The 21,714-nt window shown below is 42.8% G+C and overlaps 1 protein-coding gene across 1 annotated transcript; it reads right to left on the minus strand.

The window, feature by feature from the left end:
- Positions 1 to 10,284: 10,284 nt before the first annotated feature.
- Positions 10,285 to 12,936, minus strand: pmchl (pro-melanin-concentrating hormone, like). The gene is made up of 2 exons (XM_079581304.1): positions 12,696 to 12,936; positions 10,285 to 10,566 (listed from the first exon to the last, which is right to left on the minus strand). The coding sequence occupies exons 1-2, from the start codon at positions 12,864 to 12,866 to the stop codon at positions 10,363 to 10,365; spliced, it is 375 nt and encodes a 124-aa protein (XP_079437430.1). The 5' UTR covers positions 12,867 to 12,936; the 3' UTR covers positions 10,285 to 10,362.
- Positions 12,937 to 21,714: the final 8,778 nt, after the last annotated feature.

The following is a 21,714-nucleotide window of genomic DNA, read 5'->3' on the forward strand; positions in this document are numbered from 1 at the left end:
GCTCTCTGATGTTTCAAAGCTGTACCGGAAGTGCGTTCCACGGCTGATGACCGGCCTCCGAACTTAGTGTATTTGAACTTGGGAGTGACGAGGGAGGTGTGATAGAGAGGAGCGTAGAGTTCTGGCTGGTTCCACGCCTTCATCACTTCAAGGTTGGATTATTGTCACTCCCTTTACACAAGGGCTGGACCTTAAATCCCTCCAGCGCCTGCAGGGAGTCCAAAATGCCGCAGTCACTCCCATTCTGTCCTCTTTACATTGGCTACCAGTTCCCTTTCGAATCAAGTTTAAAACTCTGCTGATTGTTTTTAAATGCCTAAATTCGCTGGCACCTGAGTATCTGTCAGAACTGCTGCAGCTCGACTGTCCTTCCAGAGCTCTGAGGTCTGCAGACCAGCTCTACTGTCCTTCCAGAGCTCTGAGGTCTGCAGACCAGCTCTACTGTCCTTCCAGAGCTCTGAGGTCAGACCAGCTCTACTGTCCTTCCAGAGCTCTGAGGTCTGCAGACCAGCTCTACTGTCCTTCCAGAGCTCTGAGGTCTGCAGACCAGCTCTACTGTCCTTCCAGAGCTCTGAGGTCTGCAGACCAGCTCTACTGTCCTTCCAGAGCTCTGAGGTCAGACCAGCTCTACTGTCCTTCCAGAGCTCTGAGGTCTGCAGACCAGCTCTACTGTCCTTCCAGAGCTCTGAGGTCTGCAGACCAGCTCCTTTTGTCTGTTCCTAAATCCAAGCGTGTGTCCAGAGGTTGACCGAGCCTTCTCAGTGGCGGCCCCTAAACTTTGGTACCGCCTTCCTCTACATGTGCGCTCGGCTCAGTCTCTAGAGGAGTTTAAAACCAAACTTTTATTGTACATATTGTTACTGTTCTTGTACAGCACTTTGGTCGACTATGGTTGTTTTTAAATGTGCTTTATAAATAAATTTGACATTGACATTGACATTGGTTCGTAGACCGTTACTAAGACCATTGATGGCCTTGAACACAAACATCAGGACCTTAAAGTCCACCCTAAACGCCACCGGGAGCCCGTGGAGAGAGCGGAGGACTGGGCTGATGTGTGAGCGTCTGGAGGTGTTGGAGAGGAGACGAGCTGCTGCGTTTTGTACCAGTCTGTTACGACCCTTGACCACCAGCTCCTCCATTTTGGCCATACCCCTTTTGTGGTGTCATCTTGTGTGCTGAACCCTTGTTTGTTTGTATTTAAATGTGACTGTGGAAGTCCTCGACAGCCATTGGTGGACTGTCTCTGAGCCTGGCTGCTGATTGGATAATGGTCCTACCGCTTCCCTGGCCTGTGATCGGTGCGCCGCCCCAGAGTCGGGCCAACCTTGGGCTCCCACCTGAACGGCCACTCCCTTAAAGGACCTGCCAACATGCCATTCGGGGCTGCTGGGATTTGATGTGAACAGCAGCCACTTTGCTCTGTGTCAATTTGAATGTGTTGTAAAGACACTCGCAGTCCTTAAGACTTAGAGACTGGTTTTGCTTTTTGAACTTCCTTTGGTTCTTAGTTTGAGCTTTGTTTTGGAACCCTTTTTGAAACCTTTGTTCAATTTACCTTTGCATTCCTTTTTAAACAAATTCTAACATTAGTTTTACCATTTCACATCTTGGTTTTGTTACTTCCCCTTCACCTTAGCTGAGCCGGGTCGTAACACAGTCGAAGTCGATTGAGGAGTGATTGGTTCAGTCCAGTGTAGAGGGCGTTACAGTCGTCTATCCTCGAGCTGATGAAGGCATGGACGGCCTTTTCAAGATCAGCTCGGGACAAGAAAGACTTGATCTTACAAAGTAGTAGCCTCGCTTTCACAACTGCACCTATCTGCCGATCACATCTACCGATCACACCGCTGTCAAAAACAACACCCAGGTTGCGGATGGCGGGAGCAAACTGAGGTGTAGGAGGACCTGTGGAACTGTGAGGTGAGTGTGAGGTGGATGTACTCAGTCTTTCCTTCATTCAGGTGAAGGAAATTCTGGGAGAGCCATTGTTTGATGGTGTGAAGGCAGTTATAGAGAGGGTCCAACGCAGCACTGTTGCTCAGAGTCACAGGTAGTCCAAGTGGCAGCATGTACAGTGAAAACAGAATAGGGCCAAGAATGGATCCTTGAGGCACACCGGATGACACAGGAGCAACAATAAATCCAGCCAGGGATTATTTATCAGCTGTTTGCCCTTCTCTCTGTGTACTGCACTTTGGTCAACAGTGTGGTCAGCTTTCTTTGTGCATACGGAGTCAGCTCAGTAGTAAATGTAGGCGTCCACATGCATCTGCCGCATGGAGAAAACCCAACATGATCGGATTGTCATTGCATTACAAAATAATCAACCAGTATAAGGAAGATTGTAGTTTTGTTTGTAACTCCGGCTCCGCACACGGGCCTCCACTCAGACAGAGCAGGTCCTGTAAACTTTTGCATCACCCTCGGCGTTATCGCGCACTAACTGATGCCACATGTTCACAACAAAACGTCCAGTAAAACGCTCGTCTCGACTCTCACTCGCGGCCGCTTTAACTGGGCTAAAATCATCCGCAGTGGAAAGGAAATGACATCACTTTTCGATGTTGTCCAGAATAAGTCCCCATGTATAAACATATTTTATATTTAACCTTTGGAATAAAAAGTGGATAACTGGGAAATTTGATGATACAATGCTGAGATACACACCAAGACACCACAACAGTCTTTCCTTAACTTTGCAAAAGGAGTGAAACAGCGCCCCCAATTTGACGCTGGTGGCAAAAACGTGTACTGCATCCATATTTACCACTGAGAATGAATGGGAGAGTGCTGCGTCCACACCAAACGCGTTTTGGGGCCTCCAAAGCGTCAGGTTTACATTTAAAAAACATATTTTAAATTTTAAATAATACTCGGGCGTCGAGCGCGGCCGACGCTCGAGTAGGGAAATGTTGAACTTTTTGGAGAAATTCACGAGCGTCGACCAATCAGAAGCTTTCCCCCCACAGTGACGCACGTTGTAGCTGAGCCACCGGGGCAGATCCTACGCCGGCCCCACAGATGTAAACAAGTCACGGAGGTTTAGCTTCTTTGTGAACCGGAGATACTGCAGCTCTGGAACCTTTACAAAGACACACATCAGTGTTTCTTTATCTAAACACCCAGGATTAAAAGCGCCGACAAGAAAGGTTATTTCAGAGGCTGAATCTGCGCTGGGAATGTGTTTGGGCCTCGAGGACGCCTGTTGTAACATTAGCACCGGAGAAAGCTAATGCTACAAGCTAAACCTCCGGTCCTCACGTGAAAACGAGAAATATGCACAAATAAAGTCAATAAAGAACAATGATCACACACTGAGCTGGGCTGATGTTGTAGTTTGTTACTCACACCATCTACAATTAGCTCCGGGAGAAAACCACAGCTTGTTAGCTCAGTTAGCTCAGTTAGCTCAGTTAGCTCGCATTGAGCTCCGGTTTTCTCCCATGACAACAAGCATTAATAACGTCAATGAATCCGTAACGACATAGAGCAGCTTTAGGACGATCACACACTGAGCCGCCTTCACACATTTGTGGTTTATTGCAGACTTTTAATCAACAATGAGCTGTAGCAGGTGTATTTCAGGCAAGAGCTACTTCCAAGATGCTACGAACAGACTCTGAGCTGACGCACGGCCAGAGTGTCTGATACTCGGTGACATTTGTGACGAGCGTCTGACTTTAGTAAAGCACAAGCATCCAACGACGGGCTTGAGGCGCGTTTTTGACGCCCAAATCGAGTTTGGTGTGGACGCAGCATTAGTGTTAACCACACGCAGCACAAACGTTGGTCACTCTCTGGCGGGCCAACAGAATTGTTTCGACGGGCCAAATTCTCAAACTGTCCGGCCTTTGGGACTCGTATAAAAATATGAGTGTTGCCCGGGTCTCCTGCCTGTCTAGTGCAGACGGGTGGAAATGTAGCATCACTAGAGGTATTTCAGAGGGGGTGGAAACTCCAGAGTGGTTCCTACTGAGGGCAATTACTGCTCGATTATGGAGGTTTTATCAGTGCAATTAGCAAATTAGACAAGCAGAGCGTTGGTTATGAGGCTATTCGAGCCAGGGGTGTCCAAATGCTCATTATCTATACTCTGGGGGTCTCCAGTAAATACAGTGCCTCTCGTTAGTATTCATACACCTTGAACTTTTGCACATTTTGTCATGTTTACAGCCCTAAACATGAAGATTTTATTTTGATTTTTTTACTGAACGTTCACACACAAGTAACCGACAACTGTGAAGTGAAAGCAAAATGATACATGATTCTGTTAATTTTCAAAAAATAGAAAAGTGAAAAGTGGGGCGTGCATAAGTATTCATACAGCATTTTCTAAGTGCATTAAATTGCCTTTATAACATTCCTCATGACTCCAGAATGTTCACACCTTGGCCTAACGGTTAAATAGAGGCCACCTGTGTGTGATCTACTCTCAGTATAATTACAGCTGTTCTTTCAGGCCCTCAGAGCTGTGGTCGGAGTGTATTGGTCACTAAACAACATCATGAAGGTCAAGGAGCACCAGAGAGGTCAGGGATAAAGCTGTGGAGAAGTTTAAAGCAGCATTAAGTTACACAAAGATTTCCCAAGATTTGAACATCTCCCGGAGCAACTGTTCAATCCATTGTTCGGAAATGGAAAGAGTAAAGCACCACTGCCAACTTACCAAGGCGTGGTCGTTCACCTAAAATATCAGAGCGAACAAGGAGAACACTGGTCAGAAAGGCAACCAAGTGCCCCATGATAACTCTGGAGGAACTGTGAAGTCCTGCCGCTGAGCTGGGGGAATCTGTACATGGGACAACTATAAGTCGTATCGTCACAAATCTGGCCTTCATGGACGAGTGGAAGAAGAAAGTCATTATTGAAAGGAGGCCATAAAAAAATCCTGTTTGAAGTTTGTAGAAGTCATATGGAGGACACAGCTCCATGTGGAAGAAGGAGCTTTGGTCAGATGAGACAAAAATTGAACTTTTTGGCCCAAATGCAAAACGTTATGTATGGAGCAAACCTGACACTGCTCATCGTCCTGAGTGCACCATCCCCAGTGTCAGATATACGGGGGGGGGGGAGCATCATGCTGTGGGGCTGCTTTTCCTCAGTGGGGACTGAGGAGATTGTGAGAATAGTTGGGAAGATGGATGGAGCCAAATATAGAGACATTTTGGAGGAAAACCTGCTGGAGAGAACTGAGGCTGGGGCGGAGATTTACCTTCCAGCAGGACAATGACCCTAAACACAAAGATAAATCTACAATGGAATGGTTTAAAGACAAACATATTAATGTGTTAGAATGGCCCAGTCAAAGTCCTGACCTAAATCCTATTGAAAATCTGTGGAAAGAATTGAGAACTGCTGTTCACAAATGCTCTCCTTCAAATCTGACAGAGCTTGAGTTGTTTTGTAAAGAGGAATGGGCTAAAATTTCAGTTTCTAGATGTGCAAATCTTGTACAGTCATACCCCAAAAGACTTGCTGCTGTTATTGCAGCAAAAGGGGGTTCCACAAAGTATTCATTCATGCTGTATGAATACATATGCAAGCCCCACTTTTCACTTTTCTATTTTTATAAAAATAACAGAATCATGTATCATTTCGCTTTCACTTCACAGTTGTCTGTTACTTGTGTGTGAACGTTCAGTAAAAAAATCAAAATAAAATCTTCATGTTTAGGGTTGTAAACATGACAAAATGTGCAAAAGTTCAAGGTGTATGAATACTAACGAGAGGCACTGTAGCTCAGGCACTTTCCAGAAGCTCCACAGAGAGTTTCTACATTTGTCCATGAACTTGACGACTCAAACTCACACACACCATGTTCACGTAGATCTGAGTGTCATTTGCAAAGCGGTGGTCGGACATATTACTGCTGACACTGTTAACACCGTCATTATGTTTTTACAAGACGTTCTGCTTTATTACACCTCATTGCGTTAATAAATGGTCTCATTTGTTCCACAGCACCCGCCCCCCCCCCCCCCCCCCCCCCCCCCTGCGTCGGGTCTGGCCTTGGAGCTGCATGTCTCCGGCGTTTTTTTCCCAAACAAAGTCCCTCTAAAAAATCCCGAAAGGCGCGGGTTTCCCAGAGTGCCGAGTGCCTGCTGACTCACGCTCGGTGTTCTAAGAAGAATGTCGAAAGACTGTTGAAGCAGCAGAAAAGGAGGATTCTCAGCACAAAAGAGTTCAGCTGACTCCTCAGCATCTCATTTTTGAGAAGGTTTGGAATATTGTATTGACAGGAAAGATCTCATTAGTGACGTAAAGTAAATGGGACTTTAATATTACTTCACAAATACTTTCCAAAGATACAAAATAAGTGTCATAAGGAGTAAAGTATATCCCATTCTTTTTGTGAAAGTAATGAATGTGATTGTGATCTAACCACAGCTTTAGACATACCGCAGATGGATGGAAGATGGATGGATGGGTAGATGGATGGATGGATGGATGGATGGATGGATGGATGGATGGATGGATGGAAGATGGATGGATGGGTAGATGGATGGATGGAAGATGGATGGATGGAAGATGGATGGATGGGTAGATGGATGGATGGAAAATGGATGGATGGATGGATGGAAAATGGATGGAAGATGAATGGATGGATGGATGGAAAATGGATGGAAAATGGATGGATGGAAGATGGATGGAAGATGGATGGATTGATAGATGGATGGAAGATGGATGGAAGATGGATGGATGGATGGATGGATGGATGGATAGATGGATGGATGGAAGATGGATGGAAGATGGATGGAAGATGGATGGATGGATGGAAAATGGATGGAAGATGGATGGAAGATGGATGGATCTTCCATGGAAGATGGATGGAAAATGGATGGAAGATGGATGGATGGATGGATGGATGGATGGATGGAAAATGGATGGATGGATGGAAAATGGATGGAAGATGGATGGATGGATGGATGGATGGATGGATGGATGGATGGAAAATGGATGGAAGATGGATGGATCTTCCATGGAAGATGGATGGAAAATGGATGGAAGATGGATGGATGGATGGATGGATGGAAGGGAGATGGATGGATGGATGGGTAGGTGGATGGATGGATATTGCGTTAGATGCATTTCAGGGCAAACATTAGTTCTTTCCTGCCATGTCAATCTTAAATCATTTCATCTAATGTGATCTCACACACATAATATGGGTCACGGCCTGTCCGTCCATGGTCTCTGTGAGGTTCTGCTCATGGTCTCCTTTTTTGTTGGAAGAGACCTTCAGCAAATTGGAGCTGAGACTTACAACGCTATGGGCAGCAGCCTTAACTACTAGACGAGGGGTTCCCAAACCTTTCAAGACGCAATCCCCAAAATCAACCCCAAACCCCAAGGTGGCACAACTCGGTCCCAGAGGGTTCCGGTCCACTTGATGTGTCAACAGTTGGTGCCTCTGAGGCCTCCCACCTTTGGACCCAGTGCACTAGACTGTCTGCACTTTGGTGATTGAGTTGTTCCTCAAGGCAAAGTGTCTATTATCCATCTGCTTGAAGTGGACGTTGCATTTGCTTCTCTGTTTCAGTGTCTGATATCTGCCTCTCTGATGATTTTCAAGCTCATTTGATCCAACTATCAGTGATTCTCGTGAGGCAACTCCTATGACACTGGACACGCTGTCAATGAGCTGACCGGCCTCCATTCAACTGTCAGAACACTCGACACATGTGCGGACATCAAACCCACCTCAGCTCCAGCCGTGCGGTTATTCTCCCTCTCACACGCCTCGGCTCCAGATGTTCCAGCCCCACCCAGACCCCAGTCTTCTGCTGACCACATGTCAAACAGCTGCCAGGCGCGGGGGGTGGTGGTGAGGGGGCGGGGGGAGCGTATACGACCCGACCCGAACGCTTCCAGAGACCGCTTCTCCTCTCAGACGTGAAGACAAACAGGCGAGGGGAGCCGAGACAGAAACATCCCGGGCACGTCCTGTCTCCGACGACCCAAAATGAGCCGAAACGGTCCATCAGCGCTAAAACCGCGAGGGCCCGGGCGCGCACCGTGTCCAAGGGTCTCCTTACCGCTTGTTAGAAGAATTGTCGGCTAACACATGCCAGATGAACTTCGAAAATATGAACTTCTCGGTGTAGTTTGAGACACGGCAGACCTGGCATCAGCAGAACCTTCGTTATTCATTGATGAGTTACAAGTTCCAGACCTTAGCGTTTGGTGTTAAGGCGAGACAAGGCAGATGGAGACGTCGATTTTTGTCTCAAAGTGGTAAATGTTGAGATTTCAAGCTAGTTTTCTCCTTTAACATCTTCGTTTGAATGTCAGAGATAAAATCAGACCAAATCTCTCAGCTTTAAATGCATTTGTACAGACCCTTCTCTTTCACTTTCACACTTTCTATACGCTCTATGTGTTGTTTACATCCTGATCTCTTATTATGTCACTGCCCTCTGCTGGACACCTGTGGAATTCTTTCCTTTTTATATATTTAAGCTGCCCCCCTAGTGGCTGGAAGGAGCATTCTGGTTATTTCTTTCATTTCTTTCTTTGTTTGTACAGGACTGGCCAAGAGAGACTTTACATATTCAAGAATTTATGCTCTTCATTACTCAGTCTGGCCCCTTGTGTTTGACACATGTGTCCTACAGGGAGGAAAAAGAGGTGATATTGTGTAAAAAACAAACAAAAAAACGGCGCGATTATAGAACGATTGGGGGTTCACACATAATAACACTAGAGGTCGCATTACACCCGTCTGTCAAACAGCTGACACCCACCATTATTACACATCTCTGACCTGTTCTATTTCTCTCCCAGATCAGTGAAGACATGCACTCAGAGCCACCTTAACCAATGGGCTAGCAGGGGCCGGAGCCCAGGGGCCTGCCATAGTCAAGGGCCAATCAGAATTTAGAAAAAAAAAGAAAGAAAAGGTGATTCGTTGATTCGTTGGATAGGGTTTTTTGTTGGATTTAGGGTTAGGGTTATAGGTGCACTGCAACAAGTATTTAACTAGATCAGCATAAACATCTCAATTTGAGCACAATAATCCAAATTGTAGTTGTTTTGACGAGTTAAGAAGTTCTTGGGCATTTGTCCTAGATTATTTCACTTGTTCTGAGATGTTTCTGACTCGTTTCGATACATTTCGTCCTTATTTCTGGTCATTTTCTTTGCCAATGGGGTAAGAAAATTGGTCTTATCTCATTGGCAATTCTACTTTCTTATTTCAAGCGAGATTTACCCTAGAACTGGTCTGAAATGTCCTCAAACGAGCAAAGCAAACTTGGTCCGATCAGGAAAAGTGTCTAACTGTAAAGTCAGACCCAGGAGAGTGAGAGGAGGCGGGGCCGGATGGAAAAGCCCTCACTGTCGCTTCAGTCTGACTGACCCACAGAGGTGCTGGACACCACGCGCAAATATCACAAGTAAAATGGATTTAACTGATCAGTAGGGCTGTGCAATTAATCGAAATTCGACTACGATTTGGATTCCAACAGTAAACGATTGCAAAATTAGCATAATCGCAAAAAATAGATTATATGTTTTCATTTTTTTTTTCAATTTTTTTGTCAATTATTTTTCCAATTTTTTTTTTCAATTTTTTTTTCAATTTTTTTTTCAAATTTTTTTTCAAATATTTTTTTTTTTAAATTTTATTTATTCATTTATTTTTGCAAAGCAGACTTGCATTATTTCAGGCCGCTGGGATTATTTTCCCTTCGCTTTTCACCTGCCACGGCTCATGCTTTTGTCTGACATAAAAACAAACGGCGCTGTGTGATGATGTCATCAGGCCGCGCTGCTCAGTTTACTTGCGCAGGTGTGAGGGCCGGCCAGCAGGGGGCAGGCGTGAAACAGAGACCTCTCCTTAATCGAGGCATTTGTACTTTTATGACTGTCCAGAAAACATAAAGTGTAGTGCAGTGTTTTGATTAATACATAAATAAAATAAAGATAGACTTTTTTTTAAAGGCAACAAATAATCGTTTGAACAATCGTGATTTCAATTATGACAAAAACAATCGGGATTATTTTTCAAAAATCAAGCAGCTCTACTGATCAGACACTCGCATTAGCTGCACAGATGTTGCGGAGTCAAGGAATAGTTGTGATGGAAATTGCAGATTATTGGAATAGTTGCCCCACTGATTTTGCAGAGTTTGCTTGATTTTGCAGTAATAGTCGCACAATCCTGACGGGCCGGCCTAATACCTCACAAATAATGATGATTAAAAATATATATATTCTATTTCATTTTGGAGATTTCAGTCAAAAACAGTGACACATCACGATCGAAGACAGCCATAGAGTAAAACATCATATTTATTATTCATCTTCACACATCTTTGGGTTTTGTTTACATGCAGCTGGAAGCAGAACGGGCCGGGATTAGACCTCCCAGCACGGCCGGTACACGCGCCCCACCATGCACCTCATCGTGTCCCGTCTGAGGATAGGGATGTTGGGGTCCTGGCGCTCCTCCTCCGCCCGCCGCTTGAACAGGCCCGTCCCGCTGTGGAGCGCCCGCAGACCCTGCCAAAGACCCGGGTCGGCCACCACGATGACCCGGGGCTGCCGGGGCCTGGCGCTCACCTGCGGAGGTCGGGGGATTTATGAGAATGTGACTGGAGTAACCATGGCAACCACCAAAAGGCAACAACTCTGTAAAACAACCATCAATATTTCTGAAACTCAATGGAGAGTTACTGAACCTACTTATTTCTCAGACTCATCAGCCAAAAATGCAGCACCTTCAGCTAAAAAAGTTATATATTTACTAAAGTCGGTATTTCCGGGGTTAGCATAGCTGTTGCGCCGTTAGCATTTCTCTCCACTAACCCGGATGTAGCGATTTTGGTAAATATTACTTTTATAGCAGTAGGTTTTGCATTTTTGGCTAATGGGCCTGATAAATAAATCTGTTCAGTAACTCTCTGTTGAGTTCCAGAAATATTGATTGAGTTTTTTTGTAGTTTCTCGCACATCTCGGGACCCGGAAGTAGTGGAAGTAGTAGCTGTGACGTCACCACTTAGCAAACGTATTAAGGGGGAAAACAATTTGGAGAAAAATCTAGACTTTCTCTAATTATTCAAAAACTACTTCAACAAACGATGAATTATGAATATAGTTTTCTACTTAATAAAGATACAAAGACATGGAGAGGAGCAAAGTGGTTCAACAGCCCATAAATAGATAAATAACGGAGAATGCTAACATGATGCTACATGTTAGCATCGTGCTAATGCTAGCGCTAGCTACGACGGCCGTTTTTTCCGCTTCTACTGAACAATCTGCTGTGAATAAACATCCATATGGGCCCGATTTAAACTTGACTTTATTTTGTATGTGATAAATAAGTTCATTTATGTTTTCATTTAAAAATAAGGCATTTTTGTGCATGAAAACCCTTTATTTTAAGTGAATAAATCTAAATGGATAGACCTGCGTTTAAATGTGTGGTTTTATTTTGAGGAAACCAGCTTGAAAGTTTTGTAGCGCGTGCCCACGACGTGGATGTAAAATATGTCAATATTTGTGAATAAATATATAATGTATAATAAATAATAGATGGGTATTCAGACGGGGCGAAGCGATGTTGTAGCTGCTTCCTGGGTATCTCCAAGATGGAAACTAGCTAAATATCTTGCCTTAACATGAGTTTGATTTACTTTGAAGGATATTTGCATCAAACAGTGAGAGTGAGCGCTCTCACTGTGTAGCAGATCTTTGACGTGTGAGCACTTATGTTTAGCAAGGTTTAGCTGAAATAAAACAGTTATGATGTGGATCTGTCCCTGCAGCTCAGGGGGTAATAATGTCCTTTCTCTCTTTTAATCGCTGCTTAAAGGGATATTTCAGGATTTTTTATCCTCTTCCCTTATGTGTTTTTGTTACTTTTTTGCTGGATTTTTGTTATTTTTTGCTGGATTTCTGTCACTTTTTTGCTGGATTTTTGTCACTTTTTTGCTGGATTTCTGTCACTTTTTTGCTGGATTTTTGTCACTTTTTTGCTGGATTTTTGTCACTTTTTTTGCTGAATTTTTTATCACTTTTTGCTGAATTTTTTATCACTTTTTTGCTGGATTTTTGTTATTTCTTTGCTGGATTTTTGTCACTTTTTGCTGGATTTTTGTCACTTTTTTGCTGGATTTTTGTCATTTTTTTGCTGAATTTTTGTCACTTTTTGCTGAATTTTTTATCACTTTTTTGCTGGATTTTTGTTATTTCTTTGCTGGATTTTTGTCACTTTTTTGCTGAATTTTTGTCACTTTTTTGCTGAATTTTTTATCACTTTTTTTGCTGAATTTTTTATCACTTTTTTGCTGGATTTTTGTCACTTTTTGCTGGATTTTTGTCACTTTTTTGCTGGATTTTTGTCATTTTTTGCTGAATTTTTGTCACTTTTTGCTGGATTTTTGTCACTTTTTTGCTGGATTTTTGTCATTTTTTGCTGGATTTTTGTCACTTTTTTGCTGGATTTTTGTCACTTTTTTGCTGGATTTTTGTCCAGTTTCTGGTGTTATAAGTGATTTGCCTCAGGTGCTCTGTGGAGCGGGTCAGACTGTTTTTAATGCAGGCTAGCTGATACCATAGACATGCACTAGCCTTGCACTAGCTTAGCGCCACGAAACTCTTCAAATATAAGAACTGCATGAATTACAAAAATAAAAAAAAATATCTCCCTAGTGGCGATGTACCCGCATGAGTACCCAGCACTCACCTCGACCTCGCTCAGGCTGCCGTCGGGCATCTCGTCGCTCAGCAGAGAGGCCAACGCGTCCTGCTCCAGGGACCCGTCGTCGCCCTTGCTCAGCGGCACGGCGGCGAACGCGGCGCAGCACTCCAGGATCAGGGCTGCCACCAGGACGCTCGATCGGGACCACGCTTTCATCTCCGACTTTGGCTTTTTCTTCACCGCGGATCTTTGGGTTACGTCTTCTTCTTCTTCTGCTGCTGCTGCTGCTGCTCTGGATCCCGGATGATTTCACGTTCTTTTATAGCGCCCGCGAAGACAATCCAACAGCCATGACGCTTCACTGAATGAAACTTTAATCACGAGTCTTCGGTCTTTGGTCAATGGAACAGTGTGAGGTCTTTGTAAGGTCTAATCCCTAATGACCATTCTTTAAAATGACAAGGAGGGTTTATGTTGCTGATGCCGGACAATCATGTGGCGTTCAAGTGTCGTCCTCACCTGGATTAACCTGTTGCTTGCCGACCGTCTCCCATGATCAGGGAGGTAGGTTTAGGGTCAGGGTTTATGATCAAAGCAACTGGTTAAGTTAGCTAGTTTCTGGAAAAGTGTCTTTTTATGTTACTGTGCTACTTCATTATGAAAGTAACGAGTGAGAGCATGCGATACTAGTATTACCGTAAATGCTGTAATATAGGCCGGGGCCTTTATTTACTCAAGCACATCTGGGACCAGGCCTTTATTGGAACCAGGCCACAATTAGAGACAGGCCTTTATTTCTATTTGAGCAAAACGGACGACCAGGAAAACGAGATTTGTGTCCATTTGCACCTAAAATATTAGGTTCATTTATTAATGAACATTTCAAACCCTCTCCCAGCGGCTGGAACATTGACGCCTTTTATTTTGTCGGGACAACAGGAAGTGTTTCGTTGCTGTTAGCGGAGCTTTGACATCAGTGTCACTGCAGGTTTCTGTTTCGTTTTTACCTCGGACCGGATTATTTGTTGTTATCTTGTGTAAAAGGCGAGTTTAGACGGAGCGTTTGTGTTTGTGATCGATCATGAGACTGACCCGAGAGAAGACGAGACGCTCGCACTGATGGGAGGAGTTATTTTGAGGCGTGGGACTGACCTGCACACGGAGCAGCTGGACGTGCTTTGAAGACGCGATGGAGACTTTATTAAAACCCTGGAGGGTCACACAACATTTGTTGTTTCCCTGTTTCCAAATATCGTCACAGGAGGTTTGAAAAGTGGCTAAATCTGTGTCAAAGTTACGCTCGGATCAGCTCCTCCACAGCGTCCCCCTCGGCCCGGGTTCACGTTTGTTACTTCCTGCACGTGAGTTTTCATTTACACCAGTATGAGACAAATTCCTAACATGGGGAATATTTCTACCGCTATAGTTTCTAATAAAAGCCCCGGCCTGTTTTAGAGACCGGCTTTAATTTACCTCCGCCAGCCGCAAACCCGGCCTCTGTCAGAGACCCGGCCGCTAATGGAATACAGGCCAGTATTAGAGAATTTACGGCATATAAAATATAATAATACAAAGAGACTGTATCGATGTTGGATCGGTATTGGCCAGATGAAGTGTCAAAATATCAGATCAGGAGCTCAAAAAAGCGGATTGGTACATTCCTGTTTTGGATGACATGTTTCGTAAATTTACCGACAGCCCTGACGCAAACACGGAGAAAAAAAGACACGTTTCTGACTCATTGCACCTGGTGTTTTTCAGAAAGAGTCATGGAGCTTCTCTCGAGACAAAACAAATCCTAAACGAGCACCCTTTAAAGACAAGGAGGAGGGATTATCCACCTGCAAAGCCCCTTAATCCACGATGCTGCCATTTCCCAAAGATTGTTTAGAAAAAGATTAGGCCTGGGATCATCCGGACAAACTTGTAGCTCGGAACGACTACAGCACAATTCAACACTGTACTTAATGTTTCCATCGCAGCCGAATCTGACGGAGCTCCCGCTGGGCTTGACATGTTTTCTCTTTCACCTTGTTTTCCGATGAACTGAATGAAGAAATGATTGATCCTGAGCGTCAACAGAAACCTTCGTGTTCCCCGCAGGGTGTTGAGATGGTGAGATTGGAAGACCACGCTATGGGACGCCAACCACAACAGCAGCCCCGACCCGGAGAGGCTGAGGGGGCCGAGTGAAGGGGAGACAGAGGGGCTTTTCTCCAGAGATGTGTCTTTACTAAAGTGCCCGCCGCTCTGGTCTGCCAAGTGTTCCTAAATCAATTTGCAAAGTACATTATGACAAGTTTTATGTTTTTCTATTCATTACTTGGGACGGGGTAAGGTCTGTAGGCAGGATTCATCATAAACTAGTGATGCTGTGGATAGAATATTGGTAACTAAGGGAGAGGAAAAGTCTCAGAACTCGCTCATGTGCAAATGTCACATCCAACATGGCGGTCGCAGCAGTTGATCCATGCCTGGCCCAAAGTAGCGTAATTGTGACACTTCCACAAATACATATTTTAACCTCTTACCTCCCGTCTTAACATTAACGAGTGCATTTTCCCCAGTTCGGCTTTTTATTATTATTTTTTTGGATTGGTATCATCAGCAAAAAGAACGGGAAAGGTGGTCGTAGAAACAGAAGCAAAATCATTAATATAAATGATAAATAATAGTGGTCCTAAAATTGAACCTTGTGGTACGCCATACTCCACGGAATTCCTTTTAGATTCTTTTTTTTTTTATTACTGGGCTTCACCCAAATCTAAAAGCTTCTCGATTGGAGAGCAACAATGTAACGCCTCATTTGAAAGCTAAGACCTATAAAAGTGATGGGAACTTTTCGTCGCGTCGCCACATTTTTGTCATATTTTTGTTGTTTTTAAAAAAAAAATTCTATCATTTTTTGTTGTGATTTTCTCACGTTTTTTTTATCGGTATCATCAGCAAAAAGAACTGGAAAGGTGGTCGTAGAAACAGAAGCAAAATCATTAATATAAATAATAAATAATACTGGTCCTAAAATTGAACCTTGTGGTGCACCATACTCCACGGAATTCCTTTTAGATTCTTTTTTTTAATTATTACTGGGCTTTACCCAAATCTAAAAGCTTCTCGACTGGAGATCAACAATGCAACGCCTCATTTGAAAGCTAAGACCTACAAAAGTGATGGAAACTTTTCGTCACGTCGCCACATTTTTGTCATATTTTTGTTGTTTTTTTAATTATTTTTTCCATCATTTTTTGTTGTGATTTTCTCACGTTTTGTAGTTTTTTTTTTGTCCGTGTTTTTCGTTGACTTTTCATCCTCCTTTTCTCGCTATTTTGATGCTTTTCTTTCTAGCTTTTAGATTTGTGTAAAGCTCGGGTGAGGCGGGACCGGTGGCCCCAGAGCCAGTGGCCCTTCTGTGCTCTTCCAGAATGGACATATGGCCAGTCCGCCCCTGGATCTCTCACTGCTAACACGTACATTAGATCAAACACGTGGATCGTCCGCACAAAGCTGGCGTTTTGGGGCATCTGTAAACAATACATTCTGAAACTAGGCCCCAGAGTTTCGGTGGTGCAGCCTCTTGGAAACGCTTCTGAAAGTCATTACAGTCATCACGCTGTCTTCTCCACGAGGCCCGTCTCTTCCTCATGGTGGCCTCAAGGACGGTCCAGGATCGATCGTTTTTAAGGGTTTGCGCTTGGTTGTCTGGATGTAATATAGCATAACCAAAAACCTTGAAAAAATAAAGCTCCAGGATCAATTGGAGCTCATCATTGATCCTTTACTTTGTGCCACTGCAAAAAGTATTTAACTAGATCAGTATAAACATCTCAATTTGAGCATAATAATCCAAATTTTAGTTGTTTTGACTAGTTAAGAAGTTGTTGGGCATTTGTCCTGGATTATTTCACTTGTTCTGAGATGTTTCTGACTCGTTTCGATACATTTCGTCCTTATTTCAGGTCATTTTCTTTGCCAATGGGGAAAGAAAATTGGACTTATCTCATTGGTAGAAAAATGACCAAAAAAATGACCAAAAATGACCAAAAAATGACAAAAAAATGACCAAAAAATAACAAAAAATGACAAAAATGACCCAAAAAATGACCAAAAATGACAAAAAAAATGACAAAAAAAATGACCAAAAATGACCAAAAATGACAAAAAAATGACAAAAAATTGACAAAAAAATGACAAAAAAAATGACAAAAAAATGATAAAAAATGACAAAAAATGACAAAAAATTGACAAAAAAATGACAAAAAAAATAACTAAAAAATAACAAAGAAATAACAAAAAATGACAAAAAATGACTAAAAATAACAAAAAATGACAAAAAATGACAAAAAAAATGAAAGATCTTAGCTTTCAAATGAGGAGTTAAGAGGTTAAAAAGATTCCAACTTCCATGTGTAACAAGAAGACTTTTTTTTTTTTTTTTGAGTAAAGCTTTTATTGAAAATCCAAAATCTGAAATCGTCTGTTTTGCAGCTGATCAGTTTTACTTTCTTATTTCAAGCGAGATTTACCCTAGAACTGGTCTGAAATGTCCTCAAACAAGCAAAGCAAACTCGGCCCGATCAGGAAAAGTGTCTAAATGAGTGAAAACCGCTCAAAACAAGAAACATTTCCTCAATTCAAGTCATTTAAGCCAATGCTTGATATTTACTTTTCGTAGTGTAGTAGTAGCATGCAGCAAAAGTTACAATGATGGTAAACATTCTTTAGTATTTATGTATCTATGAGGCTCCTCTGCATGTCTCTGTGTCTTTATCTGGTGGAAAATACCTCCATATTGTATTCTGTTAAAGTAGTGGTGGAGAAGTTGGGATTGGGGAAATGGAAACACGATAAATAGTCATGAACCCTGTCACTCTCGCCTCACCTCTCATCGGCAGAGTCGCCCCCTGCTTACACGGTCGTCATGGCGACGGTAGGCTAGCTCGCCGGCTTCCGCTAATGAAGTTGTGCTGTGGGGCGAGCGGCTGACTCAGTGTACAAATATTCATGTCCACAGAGTGAAAGCTCCACCTCCAACAGGTCCCGACCTCATTATTGCACTGTACATGTGCTGCTGTTTGTCCAGACTCCAGCCTCAAATCACATTATATGTTTGTATAACATATCGCGGTTTCAAAAATGTAGCTGAGTTACACTACTTTGAGTTACTTTTGGCAAAATATAAACTGAAAACAATGATAATGCCACCGAGCAAAACCACAGTCAAAGATTTCCTTTTCCTTCACTTTCCCCTAGTTTTGTTTTTTTTGTTTTCTACTGATAAATGCTCTTGTAACTCGAGTTACTTGAAATGTAATGACTAATATATTCTTGTATTTAGGGCCAACTTTGGTCGTTTAGTCGACCAATTGGTGATAGATACAGACGGCATCTCTGGAGTCGCCCATATATGGTCATTTTTGAAAACAGTTTAGGGGGAAAACAATTTTGAAAAAATGTAAATTTTCTCTAATTATTCAAAAACGACTTTAACAAATGCAGAATTATGAATAAAGTTTCTACTAAATAATGATACAAAGACATGGGGAGGAGCAAAGTGGTTCAACAGCCCATAAATACATGAATAACGGAGAATGCTAACTTGATGCTACATGTTAGCATCGGGCTAATGCTAACGGTTAGCTAGCGCTTGCTACAACTGCCGTTTTTTCACTTCTACTGAACAATCTGCTGTGACAAAATATCCATATGGGCCTGATTTACACTTTATTTATGTGATAAATAAGTTCATATTCCACCAGAAAATGGCTAAAAAGAGTGAAAAATTGTGATTCTCTAAAGATTCTATTTTCCCCCTCGGCGAAGCCACGCCCCCTTCTATGACGAGATGCCGCCTGTATCTATGCAGTCCTGGTCGACCAAGATTTTCATTGGTCGCCTAAATGCACGCACTTCTGCAAATATGATGCTCTCAGTTTACACACCAGAGGCCTGTGCCGGGTCTCTTTTACCTTGGGCTAGTGTTTCATCATAAAAACAGATATATCAAAGTTTTACAGACAGAGTGACGTTTAACTTGTTAAAAAACATCGAGGAGGGAAATGAGGACGGGAGAGCACCTTTCCAGAATCAGCTGAGATCAGCGGCTCTGTGTCTTGGTGAGGTAGTTCCATGGACCTTAGAGGAGCAGGTATCCACACTCACCATGAACATCCTGTCTGTGAGGTAGGAAGTAAACCATTTGTGTTCAGCACCGGAGAGGCCGATGTGTTTTAAACGAGCTAAAAGAACAGTGTGGTCGACTGTATCAAAGGCAGCGCTCAGATCCAGAAGAACCAACACTGTGACCTTCTGTGAGTCATAATTTAATCCATTTAAAATCTTTAAGAGGGCGGTCTCGGTGCTGTGGTTTACCCTAAAGCCGGAGTGGAATTTCTCATGGACATTATGTGCAGTAATAAAATCATTAAGTTGATAAAGATTGATAAAGACAACTTTGGTAAGTTGGATACTGGTCTGAAAATGTTAAAATCTTTACAGTCCAAATTGCTCTTCTTCAACAGGGGCCTCACCACCGCCCCATTAAACGCAGCAGGGAAGACCCCCGTCTGGAGAGAGCAATTCATCATGTTTAGAAGCTCGTGTCTAAAAGATCCATACATGTAGTGTCTTCGGAAAACACGCAGATAAACCACCAGCAAAGAAGCCTCTGAGACTGTAGTTGTGTGTATTCTCCTTTACTGGATGGTGAAAACTGTGAAAAACATACAGTACATCAGCAAAATGGCTGAACTTGGCGTTAAAATAAAATGCACTCATCCTATGAAAGTGACAAAAACAATACTAAAATACAAAGCTAAATACATAAATAAAACAAATCACCAACTTACGGCATTGCCTTGTTAATGCTTTCAGCGTGGCTGGCAACTGCTGAGGATCTGACCTGTAGCCTGCAGCATGGCTTTTGTTTACGTTTTAGAGTCGGGACCGCGAACCGGAAGTAGCGCGGCGAAACCGGAAGTAGGTCTTAGCGACAATATTTTTAACTTAGATTATAGAAAATTACATGAATTATTTATTTATGCAGATCAAATGATTATTTAACTTGTTGCAACATTTTCAAACCATTTTTAAACTTATGAAATTACTTATAGAATACTTACTAAAGAATAAACTGCCTTAAAGGCAACACAACATGTTTTAAAAAACGGGGTTGGGACCAGGTCTAAAGGACATGTGGTCGGCCTCACTGAGGAGAAAACTTTATCAAGCATGTCTGCATTAACCAGGACAAAACTGTCCAGTGTTTCCTCTGGAACAAATAGACCATCAGATGTATTTAGAACCGTGTTACTTTGGGTAGATAAATACATCTGACAGTGTCTATCTTTCCTCTGAAGTGGTCTGCAAACTCCTCACTACAAAAAGTAAATATCAAGCATTGGCTTAAATGAATTGAATTGAGGAAATGTATCTTGTTTTGAGCGGTTTTCACTCATTTAGACGCTTTTCCTGATCGGACCTTGTGACCTTGTATCACTGTTCCTTTGTCCTTGTAGAGCTCTCTACAGCCTGAGTAGTGAGTGGCTCTCGTCGATGTATCTGCACAGGCCACACATAAAACCACCGCTCAGCTACACCTGCCGTCTTCATCTCTCACCACCAACACAGAGACGTATCCATGGAGACCGGCTGACAGCCCATAAAAACGCACCGAGAAACTTTTCCTGTTGCCTCTTTTGCTCATGATTAATGGATCAGCGATGTATTTTTAGGAGTTGTTTACAGCTTTGGGACTTTCTTCTCCTGGCGGATCTCACGCCGATGTGGAAGGGAGACTCGCGAGTTGAGCAACGTCAGTAATTCACTCGTTCGCGTCGACGTTTTTCCCCCCAGAAATGACAAACAGACACACACGCCGCATCATGACAACAATCCTTTTATTCATTCGCGTCGCTCGCTTGAGACAAAAGAAGCTTCTTGATGCTTTGACAAACAACATCCACATGGGGTGGGCAAGTTTGCTTGGTGGAGGGACGATTTTCTTCATTGTAAAAAGTCCAAGGGAAAAATGTCTAGGTTCTACTGGTCAGAGCCGTGGGAAGATGTTTTAGTTAGGGGGCGTTAAGGGACAAAATTTACCCCCAAAATTTTTTTTGTGCATAAATCCTATTGATTAACCTCTTGACTCCCGCCTGAACCGAGAGCATTTTCTTTTTTTTTTTGTCGAATTCTTAGCACTTTTTCGTCCTTTTTTTCTGTGCAATTTTTCGTCAATTTTTTCTCCATTTTTGTCATTTTTTCTCCATTTTTTGTCAATTTTTGTCATTTTTTGGTCACTTTTTCGTCCATTTTTTCTCAATTTTTCGTCAAATTTTTCTCACTTTTTTGTCCATTTTTTGTCAAATTTTTGTCCATTTTTGTAACTGACCAAACAAGGCGGCCATTTTGAATACAGAAGTAGAATTATGCAGTACTACAACATGTAACAATATCTACTCACGATGAAAACTGATTGACTGTGGCATTTTTATTTACTTGTAGTCATTGCTCATGAAGAAAACATCGCCACAGAGAAAGCAGCTCGAGATGCTAGCATGCTACCGGCTAGCATATAGCGTGAGCAGCTCAAACTCCAAACATCTTAGCCTTGGATACAATATGTGACAGAGGTCAGAGCTGAGCCACACATGTGTTTATTGTGTGGAAGCCGTTGGCAGTTGCTAACCGGTAGCATGCTAGCGTCTTGAGCAGCTTAAACACTGACTCTGAAGCAGATCTTTAGTAAATCCTGCTGTATTTATGTTTAGGGTCCATAGTGTGGCAAAATGTTAAAAAGTTAAAGGGAGGCCAATACTTTTGCATACCGCTGTACTTCATCCTTATACAATATGCGACACCAAAGATATAGAACTGAAACATATAGCTGTGTTTTGTGCAGCAGTAGAATATAACTCTGGTGTCAGGAATACCTTGATCATTAAAATGCACATTCACGTCGGTGCGCCGCCTCCATGATGAGCCCCACACCTTCAGAGAATGGAAACGTGATGGAGGATCAGTCTTTTTCATTTACGCTCAACCCGCCGCACAATCTGCTCGCCGCAAA

The sequence above is a fragment of the Gobius niger genome, assembly GCF_951799975.1.
Source record: "Gobius niger genome assembly, chromosome: 22".
In the NCBI taxonomy this organism is placed as follows: Eukaryota; Metazoa; Chordata; class Actinopteri; order Gobiiformes; family Gobiidae; genus Gobius; species Gobius niger.